This window comes from Neomonachus schauinslandi, chromosome 2 (genome assembly GCF_002201575.2).
Source record: "Neomonachus schauinslandi chromosome 2, ASM220157v2, whole genome shotgun sequence".
NCBI classification, from domain to species: domain Eukaryota; kingdom Metazoa; phylum Chordata; class Mammalia; order Carnivora; family Phocidae; genus Neomonachus; species Neomonachus schauinslandi.
In genome coordinates this window covers 76,745,218-76,772,553 of record NC_058404.1, presented here as the reverse complement: position 1 = coordinate 76,772,553, position 27,336 = coordinate 76,745,218, and the positions used below count along the sequence as shown (strand labels likewise).

General features: G+C 35.3%; 1 protein-coding gene across 4 annotated transcripts in view; it reads right to left on the bottom strand.

Moving 5' to 3' along the window:
* LRBA (LPS responsive beige-like anchor protein) overlaps nt 1–27,336 on the bottom strand; it is a 762,450-nt gene that overhangs the window by 13,958 nt on the left and 721,156 nt on the right. For 3 of the 4 annotated variants that reach the window (XM_044912877.1, XM_044912874.1, XM_044912875.1), the window contains 3 exons: nt 24,282–24,437; nt 18,202–18,369; nt 2,104–2,205 (listed from right to left, as the gene is read on the bottom strand). In XM_044912877.1, the coding sequence (XP_044768812.1) occupies nt 2,104–2,205; nt 18,202–18,369; nt 24,282–24,437 (426 nt within the window). The remainder of the gene's footprint in view (nt 1–2,103; nt 2,206–18,201; nt 18,370–24,281; nt 24,438–27,336) is intronic. The other variant, XM_044912876.1, reaches the window with a different exon arrangement.

Genomic DNA, 27,336 nt, shown 5'->3' with positions numbered 1-27,336 from the left:
CACCAGTCCCTCACCACAGTTCAAACTTCAGGTTTCACAGTAGTTGCATGAAGTTCACATTTTGTGACTAGCTCTTCAGTCCACAAATGACCATGTAAATAACAGATGTGCATCACAAGTGACCAACCACATCATTTCCTTGAGAGTCTGTCCGTGAGTGGTCACTGACGGTCTGTCCCTCAGTCCGTGCACACAGAGCTAACTGTGTGGTTGTGTTTCTTCCTCATCTCCAGAGAGAAACCCACGTGACATTTTACAAAAATGGATCATCAAAAGGGACTACTGGCCAAAAGATGAAATTGCAGTAAGGAAATGAAAAGTGATAAAGCTGAGAGTGAACTTTGCACTGAATATAAATGGAATTACAGGAGAAAGAGCTGATTCTGGAAACGTTGACGTTGCTGAGAGACTGTAGATATGTAGCCAGAGGAAATCCGTGAAGGTGAACTTACTGACATAGATTAGAAAAGGGGTTGTAACAAGAATGATGATGTCCCAGAAGTAGTGATGCCAGCAAGAACCTTCACTTTAAAGGAACCCAAGGGGGATGTTTCATGATGTTGAATGCACAGAAGATAAAATGTTGGAAGCTGACCAAAACTTAGAAAGGAGCGTGACAACTGGTCAAAGCACAGAAAAGATTCCATTCTTTATCTTAAGTTATACAAAGAGAAGGAGGCAACCACTGTTCTACTCTCGATAAGTTTCTCATGAGGAAAACACTTTAATTTTCAAGGTTTCTAATGTTTTTAAATTACAGTGTATTATGTAAATGTGAGTTTAACTGGTTTTTTTGTGCCCATATGTGTGTGTATAAAACTGTGTAAGCGAATTTTTAATGTTTTGACAAAAAATTTTAAAAGCCATGAAACAACCCCAAATGTCCCCCACTGATTGTTATGATCACTCTACATGGCTTTCAGCTTGTATGGTCATTCTTATCATTCTTATGGTCCTGCACTACCATGCAAAGCAAGGATGACCTTTACTATGATACGTTCATTTTATATGTCTAATTTTTTGTGTGTTTTGGGTTTTTTTTTAAGATTTTATTTTTAAGTAAGCTCTATACCCAACATGGGGCTCAAACACACAACCCTGAGATCAAGAGCTGCATGCTCTACTGGCTGAGCCAGCCGGGTGCCCCTGTGTCTAATCTGAATCCCGTATAGTCTTAAGTACTTATATTTGCTCAGAATATATGAAATTATTGGGTATAAGAAGGAAAAAAATCTAGTAGGTATAGAATTCTTGCTACCATTATTTCATTGCCTTGACCAACTAAATTTTTAAATACAATCCCTTTGAATATTTAGTAAGTCTTGTTGGCTAGACTCAGTATTATAGTTCGAGACACAGATAAGGTGAGTCAAATACTCAATGCATCCCCACCAGATAACCTTCAAAGACAAAGGACTACAGTACTTTTTTTGTGTGTTCAGACCTCAGCTCAGGGCAGAGAGACAGAGAAATGGATAAACTCTTGAGATGGAATAAGTAGTGAATTAAAAACAGCTCTGTTCCAGGTCAGATCCTGATTTGTGGTGTGTGCTCTCTGAAAGCTTGCTTAATATCTCTGGCCTAAATACATGATGTTGTTGCAAGGGCAGACCTCCAGGCAAACCAGCTTAAGTATCTCTCCACTCCATTCTCAATGCCATCCCGGCTCCAGCCTCATTCTGAGATTTGGAAGTTAAAACAGACCAGGTCGAGTTCCCACCAGCTGTGAGATGAAAACCAGCCTAGAGTCCAGAAGAATAAACAAATAGACAAAGATGCTCCTTGTCCCTGCCTCCCTCTTCAGAGCAATGCTGTGAAACACAATTTTCTGCAATGGTGTAAATGTTCTGTATTTATGCTCTTCAGTTCAGTAGGCACAGTCATGTGGGGGGAGGTGAACGCCTGAAAAGTGGCTAGTACCACCAAGGAACTGCGTTTTAAACTTTATATAGTTAACTTACACATTTTAGTTAATTTAAATAGTCCTACATGGCTAATCGCTACTGTAGCAGACAGCATAGCTTAGAGAACAAAGTACCAAATCCATCCTTGCCAAACACCAAAAAATGCACACATTTTATGAAGGTACCACTTTGGATTTACCTTTGGAGCCACTTAACACCAGGCCTAGCTCAGCGCAGACAGCAGCACAAGTGATCTCATAGTCGTGGCCTGTCAGAATGGCTCGAGGAGTGGTGGTCTCACCTTTAGGAAGAAACAGATAAAAACAAATCAGTTCAAGTTCATGCAGGAGATTACCTCTCTCAGCTCCTTCTACTTAAATAACCAACAACTTGTTCCTAATTCCTATAATGCCTAAATTTTTAATTCACAGTTTGGAAATCTGTCCAAAAACGCTATTTTAGCCCTAGATCCAAACTATATGCTAGAGTATGAAGACCAGTTGCTAAATTTCTAATCCTTACATGATTATAAAGCAACAGTGGTTGAAAACACAGAGTAAAATAAGACAAAGATCTGCATTGTAGAATGACTCAGATACTTCCCAAATATAAATATAAGCCCCTTGATTAGATGATTTATAGATGGATGATTATAAAAGTAGGCAGCAGCACCACCCCCTTTTCCATTGGCCCCTAAGATCCCTGTTGTAGTGAAGACAGTCTGAACTAGGACATGATATCTCAAAGTAGCCCCTCTCTTAAATGCCTATTTACTAATCTTATGTATTTTCCTGATATAGAAACCTCACAGAGGGTATTTCTCTGTGGTTCAAAGAACAGAGGGGAAATAAAGCAAACTCTTACACGTAGTTCTGATAGTGACTGAAAACTAGAGGAGGAAGGTGAGGAAAGGCTAACAGAGAATGAGTATCCAGATAATGGAAGATGTTCCCAGACATTTTCACAATAGAAGAAGTCATCCTGTATCTCAGTCCCAAAATAAAAAGAAGAAAAAAACCTGGTTGGTTAATAAAGAACCCACACCACAAACAGGCCCAGCTCAGATAAAGAGGACATGGCTCTTGATTCATGCCAAGTGGCAAGGATAAGCTGAATTCCTTATTTAGCCTGAAGAACACTATTTTCAGACCACAGTAGCCCTCCACTTTTATAGTCTCTTAAGACAAAGACACAGAAAGCCTTTATAAATGGGACTAGAGAGCAGTGTTCCATTAGCATGCTTAGATTTCCTCGATTTGGATTGGTTTCACAGGAAGATTGATAAATGATACTGTGTCACTCAAAAGGGGCAAACATGCCCAGAAAAAGGTCTCTAGCACCAGCTGTGGAAGGAACAACTTGTTATCCTCTTAGGTAGGCCGGGAAAATCCAGCAGAAACCTACTGTCCTTGGAAAGGCAAATACTGGCTGTTAAAAAATTAAACTAGCGAGGCGCCTAGGTGGCTCAGTCGTTAAGCGTCTGCCTTCGGCTCAGGTCGTGACCCCAGGGTCCTGGGATCGAGCCCCACATCGGGCTCCCTGCACCACGGGGAAGCCTGCTTCTCCCTCTCCTACTCCCCCTGCTTGTGTTCCCTCTCTCACTATGTCTCTCTCTGTCAAATAATAAATAAAATCTTAAAAAAAAAAAAAAATTAAACTAGCCTCCAACGCAGTGGTTTTTGTGATGGGTCACAGTGGATTCTCTGAAATTTCATGCAAAATATATGTACATGCCTATGTTTTTCTGGGAGGATGGTAAGGGGAGGAAGGGAGGAAGCTTTTACTGAATGCACTGAGATCCATGACCAAAAACGGGGGGGCGGGGAGGCTCTCCTATGGACATAGGGGCCTAGTTTCTGTGCTTCCTGCCCCCCTTCAGCTGGAGCCTACAGTTACTTCATGTCTAGCCATTACAAAGAATTATTACGATGCATTTATTGTCGTACATAATGTATAGCTGTGTCCCCACAGAGTGCCTCGTGGCTTCTGGGGACTGTTAAGTACTTCTGCAATGAAATGTAAGTAGAGGGCCATCATATCAAACCGCATCGGCTGTGCCATGTGCAGCCCGACACTGGGACTGGCCTCCATGCTTAGTGACAGAGGGAGATGTCAAATGACATATTAAAAGGCAAGGGCATGAGTGGAATAAGGGGCTTGGTTTCTTTTGATTCAAAGTTTATAAACTGTGAGGGAAACCCACCTTAATTACAAAGTTCATTTGACATTTTGCAAACCACAAATTATTTGTTATAAGAGCAACTATTTTTTTTCCTTAAAAAGTACACAAATTTGGGAAATTTTTTTCAGAAAAAGAGGAAATAATGTAAGCCAATCTGAACTACTTAACTTTCTGTTAGAGATCAGCTTTGCCACAAAAATTAGAAATAAGTATGTTTTAAAAGGTTACCTAGAGTTAGCCCTGATTCATTGTTCCCCCTTTCCCAAGATGCTCTATATTCTACAAAATACTGTACATTATTTTCAAAATTAATGTTTAATTATATATATTGGCAACCTTTTGAAATCAAGAATTAAAATCATTAAGCTCTAAGGAATACATTTTTAATGCGATTTTTCCTTTTTTGTTTTCATAAGTTACTATTTTATTGAGGTGGAGAGATTTGTGTTTTAACTTGAGTTGTCTTGGAATTCCTTAGTGGGAAATGAAAGTTTGAAGGAAAACTGATGGCAACTGAAAGCAATCTAAAGTGTAAGCCAAAGTAAACAAAGGACAGATGGATAATGGACCCAGAAAATGTTGTCATTTAGGCATGTCAGTGCTAACGTTTTGTTTTCTAGATCTAAGAATTTTTTCTCGGGGACATAGTGAGGAAGTAAGAAAATTGCTAATTATATTTAACATAAGAGTTGAAATACTGAGAATTTTCTAGGACTATAAAGTTAGAGTTTAAGAAGCCTCATGATTAAGCCCATAAAGTGGGTTGAGATAAAAGCATTCTTTTTTGTAAACTCATAATTAAAATTTTTTGTAACTATGCTTTACTTACGAAATACAAGTTTCCAAATGATCCACATTATACCAATCATTTCTCCCTCCACAAGTCAGAAGATACACACATACTGCATGATTTCAAAACTGAAAAAGATTTTTCTTTTCCTAGAGCCTGATCTCTAAATAAAGAATTGTTCAGTGCTGGGACTTTGGCTTCAAAGTTTGGCAAAATGTTCTCTAACCCAGGAAGCAGGTTAGACAGTTCAGGAAATATAGAAGGAAAAAAAGGAAAGGAAAAGAAAAACAACAAATTAAAAACATAAGGGTAAACTTATGACCATTGAGTTGTTCTCAGGTAACTGGTTTCACAAACACTTGCTGGATTTCCAGTAAGAAGACTGTGCTATTTAACATTCCCTCCCCTTTAGAAAATACACATTAATAGCCCCTAAAAATCCACATACAAGAATATAAGGAGGGATATCAAATCCTCTTAAAATAAGCTGTTTGCAGTCTTGTTTAAAGACTGAACTGTGTACTTCCTTTATTATCTGCTATGCAGATTGAGTGTATTCTTCACATTTTGTCATCACAAAAATCTGTTCACAGTAAATACTTGTTGGATTAAGTATTAAAATTTCACTAGAGCAAATAGAAATTATATGATATGGGACTTAAATCCAACAGATCCAAACTGTTTAAATTCAACGGATATTTTGGGGACCACCTGGAATAAAATTACTAAGGGTAGAGGCGAAAATCAGAGGCAGAACACAGGCTTTATATGTGGCTCACAGAATCTATTTATTTCTCTGTAGTTACACTGTTGTACATCACCCTGGATCACAGAGCCCAGCAATAACCTCCTACAGAAAGGAAAGGTTAAAAAACTGCTCCATATCTGTGTATATTTGTTTGGAAAGTCTAAAAACGAAATCTAGGAACCATGTAACTCATTGCCATGGTAGCACTCACATCCCAACCTCATGCCAGCCCTGAGAGTTAATACTTGGGGGGGGGGAGGGGAAGAAAGCAGCTCAAATAAAACAATACTGGCCATACATTACTTTTTCAAAGACCCCAAAGCTATCACCATTTTTTACTGAAGTCTCTAAAGCAAAGAGCAGAAAAAAAAAAAAGTCTTCTGAAAAATATCAGATTAATTCGTTGATAAAAATTTGCAGTGTTAATGGATACAAGAAGTCTTTACTTTTGCTTCCTGGGGAAGTAGGATCTACCAAAAGCTAGATCATAAAGCAGAACAGATTCCTTTAAGAATCTTTTAAAGTCCTACTGCTTGAAAAATCGTCATGGCTTTCAATAAAGCTGAGAGAAAAATTTATCTTGCTGCTAGTTTAAGGGGCTACACTTCAAACTCTTCTTAAAGAAAAATAAAAAGAGAAAGAGGATAGACTTCTTGGACTGCTTTGAAAAGCTTGAGCAATTACTTCAAAGGAAAGGTTGTCTTTGTCCAGAGAGCAGGTTTATGACTACTGATGCAAATCCTAACCAAAGGCTGAAAAGGATACTCAGCGCATCTTTATGGATGGCCTTAAAGGAAGATGAACAAGTCAAAGGAGATTAAAGACAGCCCAAATCCTGCCAAGAATACCAGGACACACCAGTTTTTACAGATGTGCTTTTCTCAGTACATAATACTGGAAATATCAGTACAAATTTACAGACACTATTCTAACAACCCAACTTGAATTTAAGCAGCACAGGATCTCCATAATACCCATTTAGCATTTATACTGGACCTATGTTTTAAAATATTAGGTGACATGTTTTACACCATTAGGCAGAATAACAAATGTTTTTATTAAATGTGTTTCTTTGGTGCCCTCATAACTAAGTATATTTCTCCAGCAAATGGACCCTGAACCACTTAGAGTTATACCTCAAAGAAGAGAAGAGGAAAAAGTAATTTTCTCTAGCACCCTGTTCATAAATATTCAATGAGAAAAATATTTCAAAAGATATGTCTCCATTAAGGCAAGGAGAATTAATAATCCAGGTAAAAACCAACCAGACATGTATTTCTGGCAAACTTTTGACTTACATTTTAAAAAATAAAGTTCTTGGTATTTTTGGCATCATCTCCTCAGTCTTACGAAAATTAAATTACTTCAAAATGTACTACGAAGTTCTCATTAGCAGTTTCAATATGTTATTAGCAGAGAGAGAATCCCCTTCACTCATTCCTCATTTTTAAAATACCATTTATTATGAAACAAAGTTTGGTTCAACATCTCCCTATCCCTATGTTTGTAGAAATTAAATTAGTTCTTTCAATTAATACTTAGTTTAGATGACTCCTGGGCCAAAAGTTAACATTTCCCAATTGCTTTCTCATTCATTCACTTACTCCTTCGTTCACTTAACAGCTTTATTGGATATATATTATGTGTAACGCACTGTGGAAACCAAGAGGAGAATAAAATATAGTATTGTATTGGCAAATGACTTGATTCTAAATGGTCACTGGATCAGGTTTTGTTACCTTACTATAAACCTGCAAATTATAAATACCTATAATTGGAAAGGTCAAAAAGCTGTACTGAAGTTCAAACTCTTTGTTACAAATGAATTTTTATACAAAATGAATATTTCACAGCAATTAATAAAGTCCTTAAATAAAAACAACTGATATAATTTTCCACATTATTAAAATGTAATACCATCTGACCTCTTAGAGAGGTAAAACAAAATATGAAACCCGGCTTTGTTAAAAAAATCATTTCAATAGAGTATTCATTCTGAAAGAAAACACAAGTTTAAGAACCTAAATATATGTTATTAAGTATATATAGATTTTTTATAATCTAAGTATTATATAATATATGCCAGTCATTTCCTAAAGATGGGTACTTCTATTTTGCACATGCCTTTTGTTCCATTTTAATTACATTTTGATTACTACAACACGGAGGGAAAAAAAGTCATGTGAAAACTGTACACTAAGCTTTCTCATATGGCTCACCGTAACGGCAAACCGACAAAGGAAATGGCTTTCTGAGGCGGAAATGAGGTTAGCTACTAAATGTTCCTTAAACCTTTCCCATTAACTTCCTAATGTCCCAATGGGAATTATAACACTATATTTTAATTATGCAAAGGGAAATTATTTGAAATTTGTTCTATTCCTTCTATCTCCACAAACCCTTCTCCCCCTCTCTATTCATCGTGGTCTCTTTGGTGAAAAACATGCTAATTTGGTTAAACATATAGACTATGGAAAATAAGCCAAAGGTGCATTTAGGGTGGGACAACCATAAGATAGCAAATTTTGGTAGCTTCCTCTTGTAAATAATATTAGAATTATTAATGCAAGACAAGATAATGTTGGTACAAAAATCCATTTTAAGTTCTTGGTTTATAATCTTCCTCCTCTCTGTCTCCATCTCTGTGTGCATTTCTTTCTCTCTTCTTTTTTTTTTTTATTCATGAGAGACAGAGCGAGAGAGAAAGGCAGAGGGAGAAGCAGGCTCCCAAGGAGCAGGGAGCCCGATGCGGGACTCGATCCCAGGACCCTGGGATCATGACCTGAGCCGAAGGCAGACGCTTAACCATCTGAGCCACCCAGGCGCCCTCTTTCTCTCTTCTAAGCAACATTGGAAAATGTGTTTGTGTGAGTATGTACCTACAACTGTATACTTAAAGTATAACCCTAAATTGTGTAATAATATTAAAAAATACAAAATCCTGGGGCACCCAGGTGGCTCAGTTGGTTAAGCATATGACTTTTTTTTTAAATTTTTTAAAAGATTTTATTTATTTGTCAGAGAGAGAGAGAGCACAAGCAGGGGGAGTGGCAGGCAGAGGGAGAAGCAGGCTTCCCGCCAAGCAGGGAGCCTGATGCAGGGCTCGATCCCAGGACCCTGGGATCATGACCTGAGCCAAAGGCAGATGCTTAACTGACTGAGCCACCCAGGCATCCCAAGCAATGACTCTTGATTTTGGCTCAGGTCAAGACCTCAGAGTCGTAAGACTGTCATGAGACTGAGCCACCCCCCCCCATGTCAGGCTCTGTGCTGGGGGTGGAGCTGCTTAAGATTCTCTCTCCCTCTGCCTCTGTCCCCCTTCCCCCACTTGAGCACTCTCTCTAAAAAAACAAAAAACCCCCACAAAATCCTGGGGTGCCTGGGTGGCTCAGTGGGTTAAGCGTTTGCCTTCTTGTGATCCCAGGGTCCTGGCCCAGGACGGGCTCCCTGCTCAGCAAGGAGTCTGATTCTCCCTCTCCCTTTGCCCCTCCCCCCTGCTCATGCTCTCTCTATCTCAAAATAAATAAATAAAATCTTAAAACTAACTAAATAAAAATAAATAAAAACTCAAAATCCTAATGATATATACTGTCCTAAGAATTCAGTTTAGCAAAATTATCTCTGTATTGTCCTTTGCAAATACAAAGCATGCCTTAGTGACAGGATTGCATCAAATTTTCTATAGCTCATGGTGCAATTAATCAAATTAAAAGTGCAGTACAGTTTAGTGATCAAGAATGGCACCTCTGGGGGCGCCTGGGTGGCTCAGTCATTAGGAGTCTGCCTTTGGCTCAGGTCATGATCCCAGGGTTCTGGGATTGAGCCCTGCATCGGGCTCCCTGCTCTGCGGGGAGTCTGCTTCTCCCTCTCCCACTCCCCCCTGCTGGTGTTCCCTCTCTCGCTGTGTCTCTATCAAATAAATAAATAAAATCTTAAAAAAAAAAAAAAAAGAATGGCACCTTTGGCCTAGAGTGCTAGCTATGTGACCTCCCTTGGGCATGTTCTCATAGTTTCAGTAAGATCTAGGAGCTTCAAGGCCCAGGGCAGCAAGTAAAGACATATTTATAATCTCTCTGTGCCTCATCTATAAAACAAGGATAACAGTAGTAGTTACCACACAGGACTACTATATAAAGCGCTTTTGATGGTGCCCAGTATGAAGTGAACATCCAGCAAGTATCACCTAGGAGTAAAGTAGTACTAGTAATAGTAGAATGATCTTCACTCTCTGTTGTAGACACTCCTTTCAGCAAAAGTGTATCTGATCCTATGCTGCATAAGTGAAAATTAGAGATGGTTCTGATTATTTTTGTTTTTTGTCATTTTTTTGTTTCTTAATTTCTAAAAAATCATACTTTGATTTCTCCCATTCTTCCTTTTCTTAGACTTTCCAACCTTCCCTAACAATCCATATAAATTCTGATAAAACTAATATCTAGAAACCTAGAGCAGGAAGTGAAGGTATATTAATATAATTAGGTATTCCACCCCAATGTATCTTTATTGTCTCTGATTATCAAAGTAATACATGCTCATTATAAAACATTCAGATAATTTAGTAAATTATGGAGAAGGAAATGAAAAAAACTGCCTCTAAATTCCATTACCTATAAATAACCATTGCTAAATAACATAATAAAAAACATTTTGCTGGCTGTCATTCTGGACTTTTTTCTATGCATAAATATACACATTCTGAATTTGACACCAATAGCAAAGGCAACAAAAGCAAAAAATAAACAAGTAAGACTACTTCAAACTAAAATGCTTCTGCAGAACAAAAGAAACCAACAAAATGAAAAGGCAACCTATGAGAAAATGCTTGCAAATCATATATCTGATAAAATCCAAAATAAGTAAAAGAGCTCATACAACTCCATAGCAAAGAAACAACCATAAAACAATCTGCTTTTTAAAAAATGGGCAGAGGAATGAATGAATGAATGAATGAATGGCAGAGGATGTGAATAGGTATTTTTTCCAAAGAAGACATACAGATGGCCAACAGGTACATAAAAAGGTGCTCAACATCACTCATCATCAGGGAAATGCAAATCAAAAGCACAATGAGCTATCATCTCACAACTGTTAGAATAGCTGTTATCAAAAGGACAATAAATAGGTGCGCCCAGCTGGCTCAGTCAGGAGACCATGCGTCTCTTGATCTCAGGGTTGGGAGTTCAAGCCCCATGTTGGTATAGAGATTACTTAAAAATAAAATCTTAAAAAAAAAAGTCACTTTCACTTAAGACTATCCTTAAAAAAAAAACAAAAACAATGGATAATAAATAACAAGTGCTGGAGAGGATGTAGAGAAGAGGGAACCCTCATGCACTGTTGGTGGGAATGTAGATTGCTGTAGCAACTATGGAAAGCAGTATGGAGGTTCCTCAAAAAATCAAAAATAGAACTATCATATGATACAGCAATTCCACTTCTGGGTATCTATCTGAAGGACATGGAAACACAACCTTGAAAAGATATCTACACTCTCATGTTCACTGCAGCATTATGTATAATAGCCAAGACATAGAAACAACCTGTATCCACCAAGGGATGAATGGATAAAGAAAATGGGATATATATATATATATCAGTGTATTATTATTCATTCATAAAAAAAGAGGAGATCCTGCCATTTGTGACAACAGGATGGACCTTGAGGGCATTATGCTAAGTGAAATAAGCCAGACTGAGAAAGAAAAATACTTTATAATCTCATTTAATGTGTGGAATGAAAAAAACCCCCAAACCAAACAAACAAAAAGACTGAATTTAGAAATACAAAGAACACACTGGTAGTTGGTGGGGAGGGGAGATGGCAAAGGTGGTCAAAAGGTATAAACTTTCGATTATAACATAAGTAAATCCTGGTAATGTACAGCATGGTGACTATAGTTAATAATACTACATTGTATATTTTTAAGTTGCTAAGAGAGTAGATTCTCATCACAGGGAAAAAAATTATAACTATGTGTGATGATGGATGTTACCTAAATAAATTGTGGTGATCATTCTGCAATATATACATATATCAAGTCACTATGTTGTACACCTGAAACTAATATGTTTTATATGTCCATTTTATCGCAATTAAAAAAAAGAAACATCCTGATCCCATTCACCCCAAGGAAATAAAGCAATCTCTCAGTTGTAGAAAATTACAAGCTACAAGAATAAAAGCTAAAAAGTTTAGCAGTCATGAAGCCTTAGCCATGGGAGGCATAAAGAATTCTAAGGATTTTTTCCTACCTAAAAATACTTCAATCTAGAATCTGAAGCCTGACCAAGCCTATTTGTGAGCAAAATTAAAGACTAGGGCAATTGTTGCTTTGTAAAAGAAATCATTAGAAGCATTTAAGTATTTAATTTCATATAAAAATGGGTCTCTTTTAATAGTCTCAGGAATATCTAAAGTATGAGGTACATATACGCAAACCTATCAGACAATTTCTCTAATGAAATGAACTTTTTGGAAGGTGATAAAGTCAGTCTAATACATTGTTCCAGGAGGTCTTGATTAAATGTGTCCTTGTAGTGGTTCTCCAATAATGTTACACACACACGCACGCACGCACGCACGCACACATACCCCCAATATTCGAAAAGAAGAGTCCCGCTTTTAGGGACAGAAGAAGTAGCTTGCAGTTTTGCAATTTCAGGGCATATTCAGTTTCAATTAAATGAAAGAAGAAACATTCAAAATTTTTTTTGAGAACTTCAGCTGACTAGAGGGAACTTGTATCTCCTTACATTAGTTCTACCAATTTTTTTTTTTTTTTTTTTTTTTTTTTTTTTTTAAAGATTTTATTTATTTATTTGACAGAGAAAGACACAGAGAGAGAGGGAACACAAACGGGGAGTGGGAGAGGGAGAAGCAGACTCCCTGCCGAGCAGGGAGCCCGATGCGGGACTCGATCCCGGGACTCCAGGATCATGACCTGAGCCGAAGGCAGTCGCTTAACCAACTGAGCCACCCAGGCGCCCCTCTACCAATTTTTTTAAATGAAATTTTCCATCTGAGCATAAAGTATTAGACAAGCAACTTTCTTTGGTGTGGCACTATTAGAATCTACACATGAAGATACTCAGTTTCAATTTGGGGGCATAAATCATCAGTTCTTCTGTTCTCATATTTATATGACTATAGCCTACGGCTTAATGGTATAGTCATTTTTCTCTGCAACTAAACAAGGTAAATAAATGTGATATATTGGCACATCACCCCACCACTCTGCATATGGTGCACATTAAGGTTGTATTCATTTGCCATATGAATATAATTCCTTTTACCACATCTACTATTAGTTACAAGCAGTAAATACAGAGTTGTTTTGCTGGAATTTGAGGGCCTGCATTACATCATGGAGCACTAAACATCCTGGCCCTTCTGGAGAATTTCATAAACGTAGTAGTTTAATGTCACCTGAACTTGAACACTGCCAACATACTGCTTCAAACCCAACTTGATGAATTCTTCAAGAAAAAGAGAAAAATACAGGGTAGTCTTAGTGTTAGTACAACAGTGTACGCCAAAAGTCAGGCCACAAGGAAAGCTCTCGAGGAGGTAAATACAAGAACTCATGCTCTAGACAAAGAATCGGATCAAGGGTCAAGGTATAAGAAGGCTACTTGTTTCAAGCATTGCTTTCATATTCAGAATCAAGTGAACATAAGGTTAAAATATCCAAATTTTCTTCCACTGTAGCTTACTGAAGACCTGTGATCTCAAGAAGGTAAGAGTTTATCTCATGACAAACTGATGCTTTGTTTCATTAGGTATAGGTTGTGCTTACTTTTTCCTTAAACAATAGTTTATTATAAATTTCCAAATCCACCTGAGGGTGGGGGAAAAAGAAGGAAGAAAGTGATTTCTTTTACACACTTACATGGTTCAACACAAATGTACGTACCTTGGCATTTATGACCATAAATAATATATCAGCCAATTAAAAACAAAGTACAGCTGACATTATCAAGTACTGATTTTCAAATTTACCAACATTAAGTCCCCAAGTATATCCAGCAGATGGTGCTCTAGGACACCTACTTACAGAGAGTAGTACTGTTTGTGTTACATACACCTATAGTTTGGCAAGACAAAGAATAAGGATTTATCAGTAGCTTCAGTAAAACATATTAGGCTTTATGATAGAAAGAACATAATTCCTAAATATGTGCACAAAAATGTACATATGCATAAGCACATGTGCACAGAAGCAACCAGTAAATAATTCACACCTGGACATATAATGATACTACTTTTCTTACAGACTGATGAGTAGTCCATGTATATCAGTGGTATTTATAGTCATATGGCAAGATCATTCTAAATTCATTAAAAAAAAAAATTTAGAATGCCTGAAAGTTAGAATTCATTTTTAATTATAGCAGGAATGTCTCATTAGGGTGATACTAGTAAAATTAACAATAGTAGGATTTACGGTAATGACTTAAGTGATTGATGAGAGTATAACAAAATGAAGTTTTAGAGAAAAAGCAGGGCAGCTATGGCATACAGTACTTTAAAAAACAGCTCTGTGGTCTGTTAGTGCTAGCCTTATGGTTAATAAAACCTTCTTTCTAATTAATGGTGCTGAAATATTCTTAAAGAACAGAATCTTGTTGTTATGAAAAAAACTTAAATAGTTGTGTGGTTTTTTTTTTTTTCCAGTAGACGCCATTCCCATAAAGGAGAAAGCTGACATAGATTAGCATGTCTGATTGCAAAGAGGGAAAAAAAATGCCACCTTTCAATCAAATCAAAAACAGAATGTGAGAATGGAAAAGTACTTTACTGAAATACTATATACACACATCCACACAACACCCTCACAGTCAGCAACCATTTGTTTCTCAAGCTAATCAACTGTGGCTTTTAAAAAATTACTCAGAAGCCTGAAAATACTTAATAAGCATTTACTTTTAAATGCTTAATAAGCATTTAATTTTAAGTTTATGAACTAGTAATACAATATAAAAATCGTAGATAATAACTATTTTGTAAATTTTCTTCTTGCTTATAAAATCATTTCAAAGGTTAAAGTATTTAAATGTCAACTGAAGGCACTGGGGGATATTTTCTCCAAAATGTGCAAATATACAGTCTGTATAGCATTATTCTGATGGAAAAACGAGTGTTTCAGGAAAAGCATTTTGGTACACAAATTCAGTTCTAAAACACGAAGAGTACTAGGGCAACGGGACATATGCATCCATGTAGAAAATACCTTTCATTAAAATGTTCTTGGTTAATTTTATTTAAAAATCTACAACTAAATGGAATTGTATCTTAATTTTTCTTCTCAGTAAGAAAACTGCATTCCACAGGAGATAATTATCACAAAACGAGTCAAAGATGAAAAACTATCTGTTATACAGGAAAACAAGGCTTTTGCCACGTGATCTAAGCAGAGTTTATAAAACATGTATATCCTTTTAAAAGCCCAAGTTATACTAAATATAGGTTTTATCCAGCTGAATTAGCCGGATTTTGCCCAAGCAATGTGTATTTTAGTACTGGATAACATGATTTTTAAAAAAATAGGAATAAAGCTGTGAACTTTCCATATAGCACTAACATCAGATTTGTAGAAAACAGCGCAGGCGTATGACCCTAGGAAGGAAAATTACTAGCTTATTCTCATAATTTTTGAAAACAAAACAAAACAAAACCCACAAACTAAACGCTTGAATGAGACCTATAAAATGCAGAAAAAGTAATAGCTTAGTTTTCTTTAGTTTTCCCTTCAAGAAAGAAAAAAAGTCTGTATTCAAAAATTTAAGTTGAGGCATTGTGTGCATTTATTGACCAGACTGAAATTATATGTAAAAAAAAAAAAAAAGTGGCTGTTTCTTAAAGGTCATTTATATTGCATCCAGGCGATACAACATAGGAATAAGCATAACCTAACATTCCTCATCTGAAAAGCTCTGACTTCAGCAGCTGGATCGTGGAGCCATCAACAAGCCAGAGGCTTATAAAATCCAAACCAGCTTGCATGAATGTGTAAAACACAGTCCACACGCGTGGTAAAAATGTCTTTGTTTTTGTTTGTCATTTTCTTTTGAAAAGCTTGGACCAACTTGTTCATTTTTCTATTCTAATGTGTGGAAATTCTCATTATATGAAAAAGTGCCTATTTGTCTTTCTCCCAGATTCATCCTTCAAAGCTAAAGCAAAATTAGATTGGGACATCAGACGCTATAAAAGGGCCAGAAAGGATGAGGTTCACTTTGAGAAAGGTAATTTAATTTAGTCAAGATACATTACAATTTTCTAAAATTTTTATTAGATGTGCTGTTATGTTATTATTTTTTTTCCTTTTCATTACCAGCATTCCTAGGAGTTAATGTCCACCATACTGCAGACAATGAGAGGGTACAGATGAAGTGCTTATGAAAAATATAACATTATAATATACACTCTAATGCCAAAAGGATGGTGTTTATGTGGTGATTTATTTGCTCTAAGCATTCTGTGCTTCTGATAACACCTTAAGTCAGTTACTATTGTTGCTTTCATTTTACAGACAAGACAGAAGGACCCCAGCAAAGCTCGGAACTTAGATTTGCTTCACTTCAAACTCCAGGATTTGGTCAATGCTACTTGATTCATTTTTTTAGAAGACATGCATGTAAAAACCATCTCTAGGATGATTTATAAGGTATTTAAATATATATTTCTCCCTTCTGGAAAAGCTGAATATTTCTAGTTCTAAAATACACTTTAATTTCTGAGTAACGGCCATTACATATAAGTGTAGCTAATAAGCCTTTAGCTACTTCTCAGAGTACACATTGGTAATGACCGTGTATAACATACAGAACACAATTAGGTCAAGGAAGTAAAAACAAAAACCAAACAAAAAATCTTTTTCTTGTGTCTGGAATGCTGTATGCGCATGAAACACATTATTTTAAGGCAAGAGAAAGTACTTCCTAAATATTTCTAGCTAAGTAACAAATTGTATATTTATTATTTATGTCAAGCCTAGGTTTGTCTTAGATGATTTACTGAATCTTGGTAACTAAATTTATAGACAGAGGAAAAAAAGAAATTGAAAGTAGACCCTCCTAAAAGGCCAGAAATAAAGAGCAGAATGTAAGGGTCCATAATGTAAAGAACACGAAGTACTTTTCAACCGAAAGTGAAAAACAAAATCCCTGAAGTCTACATGTTTAAAAATTTTATTGTAATTACATATAAAATGCAGATGCCTGTATAAGTATGTGGAATACACACACGGACACATTACCCTCCCATTTAAACACATACACTGAGTTTGACCTGATCACAAAGACTGTATTATCCAAAGCATCACAGCCTTAAAGTGATTTTTCATATTCTATTTGTATAGGGAATCATCCCTGATTTGAGTAACATAAGAAATATACATTAGAGGATTTAATAAAAATTATGTTTACCCATTTACACAAAACAAAAAAGCATAAACAGCTTTTATAAAATATGTCCCAAATACTTCTTTTAAAATTATACACTGGTTTTTGGCTAAGTATTTTTTAAAAGGTTTCATTTTTAATCAAATATTACACACTTAAATAAGCACAGCTTGAAGAAGTCAATCCAAAATGTGATGGACTAAAGCGTATTCAGACTGTTTCATAATTTGGAGTTAAATGACAGAAGTTAAGTACCACGATATTCAGGTAAAGCAATCAGGGACAAAATGATGCTTCCTTAACCAAATACAGTGCAACTTGCTTTAAATTAAGAAACTGTAAATATTTAAGAGCAGTTAAAATGCTCTACCTTATGAAGTAAAAATCTTAAAAGCTATTCTTGCAGGAACTCTTCAGTGTTGTCATAATAATTTTAATTAAATTCTCATTTTTCAGGTGGTCCCTTTAATTGTTTTTTCCTACTTCTTAATGTGTTTTTCTAAAGCCATTTCTTTTCTGCAGCTGTGTGCGATTGGTTTTAATGGTAGCTGCTTCCTTTTTTTGCCTTCTGTGAATTACAATTTTAAATGGTTACACATTTTTTGTTTTACTGCCTTCAGCATAGTTTCATAAAGATGTTTAAGGCTGTTGGTGAACATTTTCATTTCCCATCTGAAAAACCAAGAGCCAATTTGAATATTCCATATTGGCCTTTTATGACCTGTTTTATCTTTTAATATGTAAATGAAAGCATATTCTTTATAAAGACTGGTTCATTTCCACGAAATTATAATTGTTCTTTTGCTTTCTTAAAATATGAATTCGATAAACAAGATAATATGTGATTGCTCTTTTATGTTATATCGTGTTCGTGAATGAAACACCTCTCTTTTATTTGGTGACAGCCATTTCCAATGAAGAACTAGCATTTTCAGATCATAAGAATAACTTGTAACATGAAAAATGAGATTTCATACTTGCACTTGAGAATTATCAATGCTCACAAAATGTTAATAATTGAAAGGCTATCTAGACCTTTCTTAAATTATAACTAAGAAAAAGATTTGATAATTCAGTTTCACTTTCACCATGATAAAAAAAAATGCAACTTCACTGCAAAATGTTATTATACATCACTTGTAACAGTTTACTTATAAAATAAGTTTGTACTTACTGCCTGGGTTATCTCCAATCCCACTGCTTTTTCCATTCCAGTACCAGAGCAGAAGGGTTGCATCACGTGACCCTGAGAGAATGTAGCAATTTCCCCCAATATAGGACTCAGAACGAGTGAGGCAAGTGACCACATCCCAATGGCCAAATACCACTTGAATCAATTTTCCTGAAATACAAAACAATTTCCTTTAAGACTGCTATAAAATAAAGAAATTCCAGTGACCATTTCACTTATAAGATAATGAAGTCATATTAACTCGGATTCTGATGATTCAGATTTTACAATCAAATTTGATCTGGTCTAACCTAAAAGTTTTCTTTGAATATCAACAACAACAAAAAATCAATTGAACAGTGATAACACTTTTGAAAGACATAATTTTAAAACTATTTCAACAATATTTGAGGACCATGATACCATATCATTATACATGGCTACTATAAATTCCAAATGAATCATGTCTACTGAATAAAGCAGGCTCAGAAGAACTTGTATTTGGAACAATTTCAGTAATTTCTTAAGTTACTCAGTATGATTCAAAGCAAAAGAAAACTTAGGTGCCTTTCTTTAAGTACTCTATAGTTCAGACTTTGCTAACACAAACTTGTCTCTGAATTAGTAAAGTTTAATGTATTTCTTCTTTTTAAAGTGATCTATACAAAGACGATATAAGTCACTTTGGAGAGTTCCTGTTCTTTTCAAATTAGAGTTACATGAACTAAGTTTTGGTAAAAAGACTAATATATTGTGATTGCAATTAGAGCTGGGTCATTCTTTCTTTGTTTTGCTTGTCTGAATGATGAAAATTCCTTGGTGGGTGATGATGAAGTTAAGATAACGGCAGTTTATCGAACATTAACGACCGGGGACAAAGGGGAGGAACCCAGTACACTTACTATACATCTAGGGAGGGCTTCGGACACAGGATGAATTATTCACCTAACAGTGCCGGAAAAAAAAGTAAAGCCCCCACTTTGAGAATCTTTGTTTAAAAATCAGATATAGTGTTTATAATTAATTCATACAAACTTGTCTAAAGAATGAAATAGCTATAGCAGCCCTTCCACTACATCCCTATGGTTTCTAGCTAACATTTTCCTTTGAAATGTCTACAGAACTGCAGATGAATGTCATAGTATGTCTACCTCTAACAGTCAGCATGAGTTTCTTTTTATTTTTGAAGAAGTGTTTCAGTGGGGTCATATAAATAGAATTCAAATATTCAAGAAGACCACTAAGCTGAAAGAAGATTAATATGCCTAAAAAGTTTGTGTTTAATTCGGAAACATCATAACCTATTCAAAAGTTTAAGGTCTCAGTTAAGTATTAGCAACTAAGTGTATTTAACTTTTCAAGATAATCATAAATATAACTTTTCAAGATAATCATAAATATAACTAAAAAAGTACTTATGTTAATTTTTTTAATCTTGATTTTAATAAGTCTGAAGCTTATTACAAAGGCTGCAAATTTTTTAAAAAATGCTGAAATACACTTAGCTCAGATAGAAAGTCAAATACAGTGTGTTCACTCTTGTGGAGAGCCTACTACTAGTAACTTTAAATTCAGATTCATTTCAGCCTCAAGTTGCACAATTAATAAAGTGCATTTGTTCTCCCGTGAATAAAGACTTTCATCAAAGCAGGTGTTTTTTTTTAACTGCTAAAAGTTAAAAGTGTGTACTTCTGAATTTCTCCAACCTTTAAATTGATATCAAAACATTTCATTTAAAAATGAGCTGTGTCAATAAAGAATATGGTAAGAAGAATTCAAGACTTCTTAAAATGAAAAATATGGAAAAGAAAAAGCAAATTAAATATGAAAAGATATAATCATTTATTTCCATATCATTTCCAATTTATCTGAAGAACAAAGTGGAGAGGTTTCGTGGTAAAATGGGTGGGGTTAGAGTAAAGGCCTTCTTATAAGGGGTAAGACAAAGTTAGGAAACTGAATGCACTCTTATTACTAATCAGAAAACTGAAGGTTATATCAGTGAATTTTAACTACCGAGAATAACTCAACACGCCATATTGTTGATTATGTTTTTGATAACAGAGTATGTACAGTTATTTCTGTCCCAGCCTACACCTAAGTGTGGAGAGCATGTAAACTCCAGGAATGATTTAAATGGGTTATCGAGGGTAGGCTTATTTAAGACTTGATACCTATCACCTCAGTGGGTTGTGGGAGTAAGCAGGAGAGTGACTAAAATTAAGTAGGTACATGAGGCACACGGTGCACAGGAAACCCATGTGCTTCCAGGAGGCTTGCAAACGAGCAGCTGTTCACTTGGTAACTTACCTAATTTCCAACTCATGTGAGGACAAAGTGGAAAGATTTAACTGTAAAAGTGGGATGAATTAACTATAGTGGCAGAATTTTCCAAGATTCGTTTGTTATTTCTCGGTTAAGCCATCGCCCTGTATCTACAATATCAGTGTTAGAAAAATGTATACTCAGTCACTGTGATTTCTTTTTTTCATTAAAATTTCCTAGTGTTTTAATTTTTGCCCCCAAAGTTATCACAATTATTTTCTATTCAACAAACATTTATTGCACACCTACTAAGTGCCAAGCATTAGGCCCTCTTATATGTACATTGGTGGTAAATAGACATGATCCCTGCCCTCAGGGTATTTAGTGTTTAGTGGGGCAGACAGACATTAAACAAATACAAACATATGTAATTATGAATAGTGGTAAATATTATAAAAGGAAAAAACAAGGTAGGATCAGTGAGAATAATGTAGAATGAATTTAGATTAGGTGTCAAGGAAGACCAAAATGAGGGAGTGACATTTACATATTTACATCTAAAGTGTTTCATATTTTAATACAAATTAACTATTTTCTACAATTTATACTTTGTACTCAACTCTGGAAAGCATTATTTTTTCAAGTTCACTTTTTCCTGTTCTGGCAGCCTTCCTCCACAGTATTTGTTATTGCTGTGAGGTTGAGGTTCACTCCTCCTAAATAAATCACAGCATAGAAATACCTGCTGCTCTTTTTGGTAAATTATTTTCTGATAATCTCATAAGTGTTCCTCAACCTTTATTTTTTGTTTCCTTTAATACCAGTCTACCTCTCCACACACTAATATCAAATATTACCACAAGCACTAGAATATCCCTTTTTTGACAGAACAAATTTTCTAGTTAATGTTTTATTTGACAGCTGTGCTACAAATAAAAAAAATTCAAGCTCAGGACTCTACACCACTGAATCTAAAATGTGGCCTGAAAATAATTCCCACTGCCGAGGGAAGGTTTTATTGTTGCCTCTGCTGTTCTGGTGGTGTCCCGAAAACATGATTTATGTTTAAAGAATTTTCTGTTACAACCATGTTTCTCTCCCCCACTCCACCCCGCCCTGAATCTAGTAAGAGAAGGGTTTTTTTTGTTTTTTTGTTTTGGCTTATGTGCTAAAATATAATTGAATTCAACACTTCTGATAGCTTTGCTATTATATATTATTGATCATACAATTTTCCCCTTGCTTTTCTGACAAATTGAAAGGAGAAAATATTTAATATCCCTATTGTCAAAAAACACAAACACATATTTACCCTAACTGAAATTATTTTAAATAAAACTAGCATCATTGTTTGTATATATTAAGATACTAGGACTATCATTTCAGGATTTTTTCATAACTTTTCTGGCAAGTATAAATATTGTACAAGCTAAGTCCCACTGAAATGAAGTTTAAAATAAGGCTACCACTTATAAAAATGTTTTACATACACACACACTCACATATTTTAAAAAACAGTAAAGTGGAAGGTTTTTGCAAAGAGGGGAAGGAATGTTATCTAGCTTATCAAGTCTAACATAACATGGAAGACATACTAGGAACTTAGTGTTGTAAATTATAGCATTTTCCCAAATTAACCAATATTGACAGGTGTACCTATCTATATAAGATAATATGATAGAATCACAAAGAATGCTACATTTGAAGTCAGAAGAGCTGGCTCCAAGGCACAGTTCAATCACCACTATCTATACGAATTTCAACAAGTTACTTAAACCTCAGTTTCATCATCTGAAAAATGGGGATAAAGATACCTGTTCTGTCTATCTCACAGGACAGCTGTGGGGCTGAAACAGTATCATGTATATGAAAGAACTTTGTAAATTCTAAAGAACTGTGTGTGAATGCGTTATTTTAATTATTAGTATTACATAACAGTGAGGTTAGCTCTACAAATATTAATATTCAGTGCTTTTTAAAAATGACGTGGAATGTCAGCAAGCTCAAAAATCCTCAGATGTCAAAACTAAAGATTGACATAATGTATGATTCCACTTACGTAACATTCTGGAAGATGCAAAATTACAGAGATGAAGAACGGTTCTGTAGGGCAAGGCTGAGATGGGGGAAAAAGGGGACTATAAAGAGGCAGCAGAGGGAATTTGGGGGATGACAGAACTGCTCTGCATCTTTATTGTGGTGGTTATGTAATTCTGCACATTGCCCAAACTTATAGAACTTTAACCCAAAAAGAATTAATTTTATCATATGTAAATTATAAGAAAATTTTTTAAATGTGTAAAAAACAATAAGCCATCTAAAAGAATGTTCAAGAAAATTTTGTGAAAGAACATAGCAATTTTAATCTGAACATTTTTGCAAAAAGGGAGCACAGTTTAAGGTCAAATGATTCTAAGCTATCATTACCATAACAGTGAAAGAAGAGGTTAAATTTTAAATTTAATTATTAAATCAGAGAAAATCCATTCTAATAATAAATAATTTTAGGAGTACATCAACCCCCATGGCATTTTTTAAGAATTCTAGAGGAGTTTTAGGCTTAGTAGCAATCAACCTCATAGACCTAAACATGCAGTAAGCACCTAACTAATGAGGAAGACTTGAATGATGATATTTTCTTTCTGGACCTACAGAAGGTAGGATGCAAATTATAAAACTAGATCATTGGTTCCATAAAAGAAAAAAAAAAACATGACAAACCAGCAAGATCATGGCAAAAACAACTTCTAGGGTTCTATATGAACAGTACATATTTGACTATTTTTCCCTACTTTCTCATGGCTGTATTATGGTACTATGATCAAAATGCATAAGGACAAAGTCCTTGAATAACCAACAGTTAATTTTTCAATATATTATACTTAGTAAGGCAGAAACAAGGGCTCATACATTCTATAAAGATTATTAACAAGATTGAAAAATGATTTACTATAAAACATTAAACTAGAAATTTCAATTAAAAAGAATTTCCTATTCCTACCACATTTAAGCAAGATATTTGTAGATCCTTGTCTTAGTTGAAATAATCTACTTCCACAGTATTATCAAGTTCTGATACATTAATATCTAATTTTAATTCTTTCAAATATTCAACTACATATTGACCGTAAGTTGATTTCCTCCTCTAACAGTTTCTAAAATACTTTAGGGAGACTTCACTAAACTTTTCAGTTTTTCTCAATGTCCTATATACAAAAATTTATAAACATTTTAATAGATTGGATCTTCCATAATAATAGTGAGTTGAGCTTGGTTTGTCCCTTAGGGAGATGCATGCAAATGAATATATGGACTTAAAATTGTAACAAGAGCTCCTGTCGCATATAAAATCAGTAGTCAGCTACTTTCCTTCATGATGGTGTAGCTTTCAGCAAGATTCTATGCAGAACTGAGTGGAAGCAAGGTATCTACTAATAAGAAATACATTTAATGAGAATTTCCAGTAAGGAAAAAGAAAATGGGGGAAAATACATCTGTATGTGCATCTGCTATATGATTATGCATATACATGTACATATGGTATTTACAAACCTGGATGTGATTTCAAATGAATCATTCATTCCGTAAGCATGAGGCTTGGGAGATACACCTACTATAAAAAACTGCCTCTTAAAAATATGCTGAAATTAACTTAATAGTGAACTATATAACAGATTTTTACTTAAAAGGGAAAAACCGTGTCTCTTATGTCATACATTTTACAACTTTGTAATTACTGAAAGGAAGATGAGAGCATTCTAAGCCTCTCAACGCTACTTGTGGTTAACTTCAGTTCACTGATGAAGAAAGTAAGTTACCTGTATCAGTAGAGTAGACTCGGAAACTCTTATCCCAGAAGCCACAGATGAGAACGTAGCGGTTGTCCGAAGTGACGACAAAGCACTGGGAATGGACTTGAATACTCTGGTCTAAAAGGTCAGTGATTTGCCTCCTGTGCATTCCTGTATTGCTGGCTGTGAGAACAGAGGAAGAACAAAAATCCTACTAAACCCACAACACATGTACAAAAATCCTGTAATTTGTAACACTGGGGGTGGGGAGTGAGGGAGGAGAGGCAACACATTCCAGGATAAGAATATTTGATCTCTAATTTTAAATTTTAAACATAATAATATTTGAAAAACCAAACAGGAAAATATATCCGGCTATTGGAAAAATGTGGGTAGCTAAATTCAACATCTCAGTAAGAAATTTTGCCTCGAGGGAAAAATAATAACATACTACAATTTCAAAATAGTATACAATTCTCAGAACATGCTTTCTAGCTCTTGGGCAGGACCAAACTAGATTACAGTCTCCAGACTGTACCACAGTTAGGTTTGTGTTTCTGACAATCTCATTACACCCATTGTCATGAGAATGGATTCATGTTGTGACAATCTATTACCTTTAACTTTTTGTCACAGGAAAGAGATATTAGAATTTAAATGTCATATATTTGAAATACTGTAGCATCTTGGAGTACTTTGGCTTTAACAGGTCTTTAATTTGACTGGAGGTGAACTCCCATTTCCCCTGTTTACAGCTGCACTTGCATGTAGGGAAAAGGTAGAATGACTATTAAAGATACTCGTAATTGAAAAAGTCAAAGCACAGCACACTGCCACTTTCTCAGTCCTTATGTAAGCAATAAAACAAGACAGTCTGGCAGTGTGTTTTCAAAGCGCTACAGAGCACCTGATATGGGGTTTGTCACAAGGCACAAGGTCAAACACAGAGCAACATCAAGCACATAGGAAGAGTAATCATCCTTTAGAAATAGACTATCAAGTATGTCATTATCAGAAAAGGAATTTTCACTGAGAGGCCTTTTTTGGAACCATGAGGCCAACCAAAGAGAAAGCTTTCTTTCTAGTGACCTAGGGTTATTTCACCACCAGCCTTCCAATACAAATAATGGTTCTTATAATAACAAAGGAACTTGATTGTACCAGAAATCAAAACAAACAGAATAAATTTCTGAATCTGATCATTACATTCTTTGTATCATAGTCTTCAGGGTTTTGTTCTGTTTTTTTGGAAAAAACCTCAACCTATAAATGCATTGTTGATAAAAATAAAAAATAGAAAAATATTCATTGTACATAATAACTAAGTTAATGTGACCAACCTGAGAGAAGGTGCAGAAAGTAATGTAGAAGAAAAAAAGTGTTCAAAATACTTCCCAGTGCTGTACTGGAAACCACTGGGGACACAGAGAAATAAACTTCCCTGCCTTCATGGCAAACGTATGCATAGACACACTGCAAGATTCTGCTAGCGTCTGTGTGTACAACTTAACCATGTAAGATCATTAGAGAACTATTTGATAATAGGCTTCATATACTTTGGGGGGATTAATGAACTAGAAAGTGATAGCAGTAGTAAAAAGGGTAGAATTCTATTTGGGGATCACTCCCCTGCCATCTACTTCCCACACAAAGGGAAGCTGCTGGCAAAGGAAAAAAGCTTTTATGGGGATCATAGTGAATCACAGAGAGACATTAGTATCCTACCGTAGTGAAGCTGTGTGGTACAACTTAGATCTTTTATTCCAAGAAATCTAGCAAATAAAGACAAGGTATGCAGTACTTTCTATACTGGTTACTAGTACTTCATTCCACATGAAAACTGTAAAAATGTTTATTTTTGTTACTATTTATATGACTTTTGCTTCTATGATATAAACCTTCACTGGTCTTTGGCCTTTTCCTTTTTAGGAGGGGGCATGGTCTCTTAGGAGGACCTCGTTTCACAGATCTGGGCATGTGCATAATTTTGAATTGAGTGATCACAATGTACCGCTCCAATGGGTAAAGACTGATGCCCTTTCAGCATTCAAATGAACTATTTTCTAAGTAAATGCTTACCTGTAATTTAATATTGCAACTCCCCCTGCCATCCATCCATCCATCCATCCATCCATCCATCCATCCATCCATCCAATTATATAACCTATTTCCCTCACAACTGCCTTTCTTTTATCTTGTCTCCTGAGATTCAGTACTGAAGGTATTTTTATTTAATGAAAATTAGGTATATTTGTCTAAATAAGCAGTCTTCAAACTGGGGCATGCATACCCCTGGCAGGAGGATGGTATAAGATTTCCCAAGAGATAAACAGGCACAGATGGTTTTAAGGGAATCAATTTCTAGTTCCTCAACTTTTGTTATGTTCTCTTCTCTGAAACAGATTTGCCTGAGAACTCTCCTATGAGTTTTCCTTTCTTACATCCCTTTTTGCATGCTCTTCTTCCACTAAATAAAATAAAGGCATGTTTCTTTCCTATCCAGAATTTTACTATGGTGCTTTATTTCCGGGTATAAAAATCTCTTGAGATGCAAATAAGGGGACAATTCAAAATACTGATGTGAAGCCGAAAAGTGAATGCCAAGGTATCAAATCATTCTGCAGGGCAGGTGGTTTCCAATTCATTGCTTTCAATAAAGTGGAAGGAGGAGCTAATCATGATGTCAATTGATAGATCATGAAAAATAAATTTCAATGATAGATTGTTAAAATGATTATTTAATGACAGACCATGAAAATAATTCTTAATAATAGATTACTATATAAATTTTGTCACATAATTTGGAAAGAGTTCAAAGATTTGAATGACATTGTTAAAACAAAATCTTTCCTTTCCCATCTATTTTCTTATGTGAGTAACTTTCCCCAGAGCTTCCACCAGCTAAAAAAAAAAAAAAGATAGGATAGAACCGTTGATGAATCCTGTCTCATTCAGCAACAAATAATGTTCATTCATAAATACTTGAGCAAAGGGGGGGGCGCGGTGGAATCCCTATCCATTTCATTAAAGATATTTCCAATAAATGCTTGTTTTTATGTTTAATAATCTCTACTAAAATTTA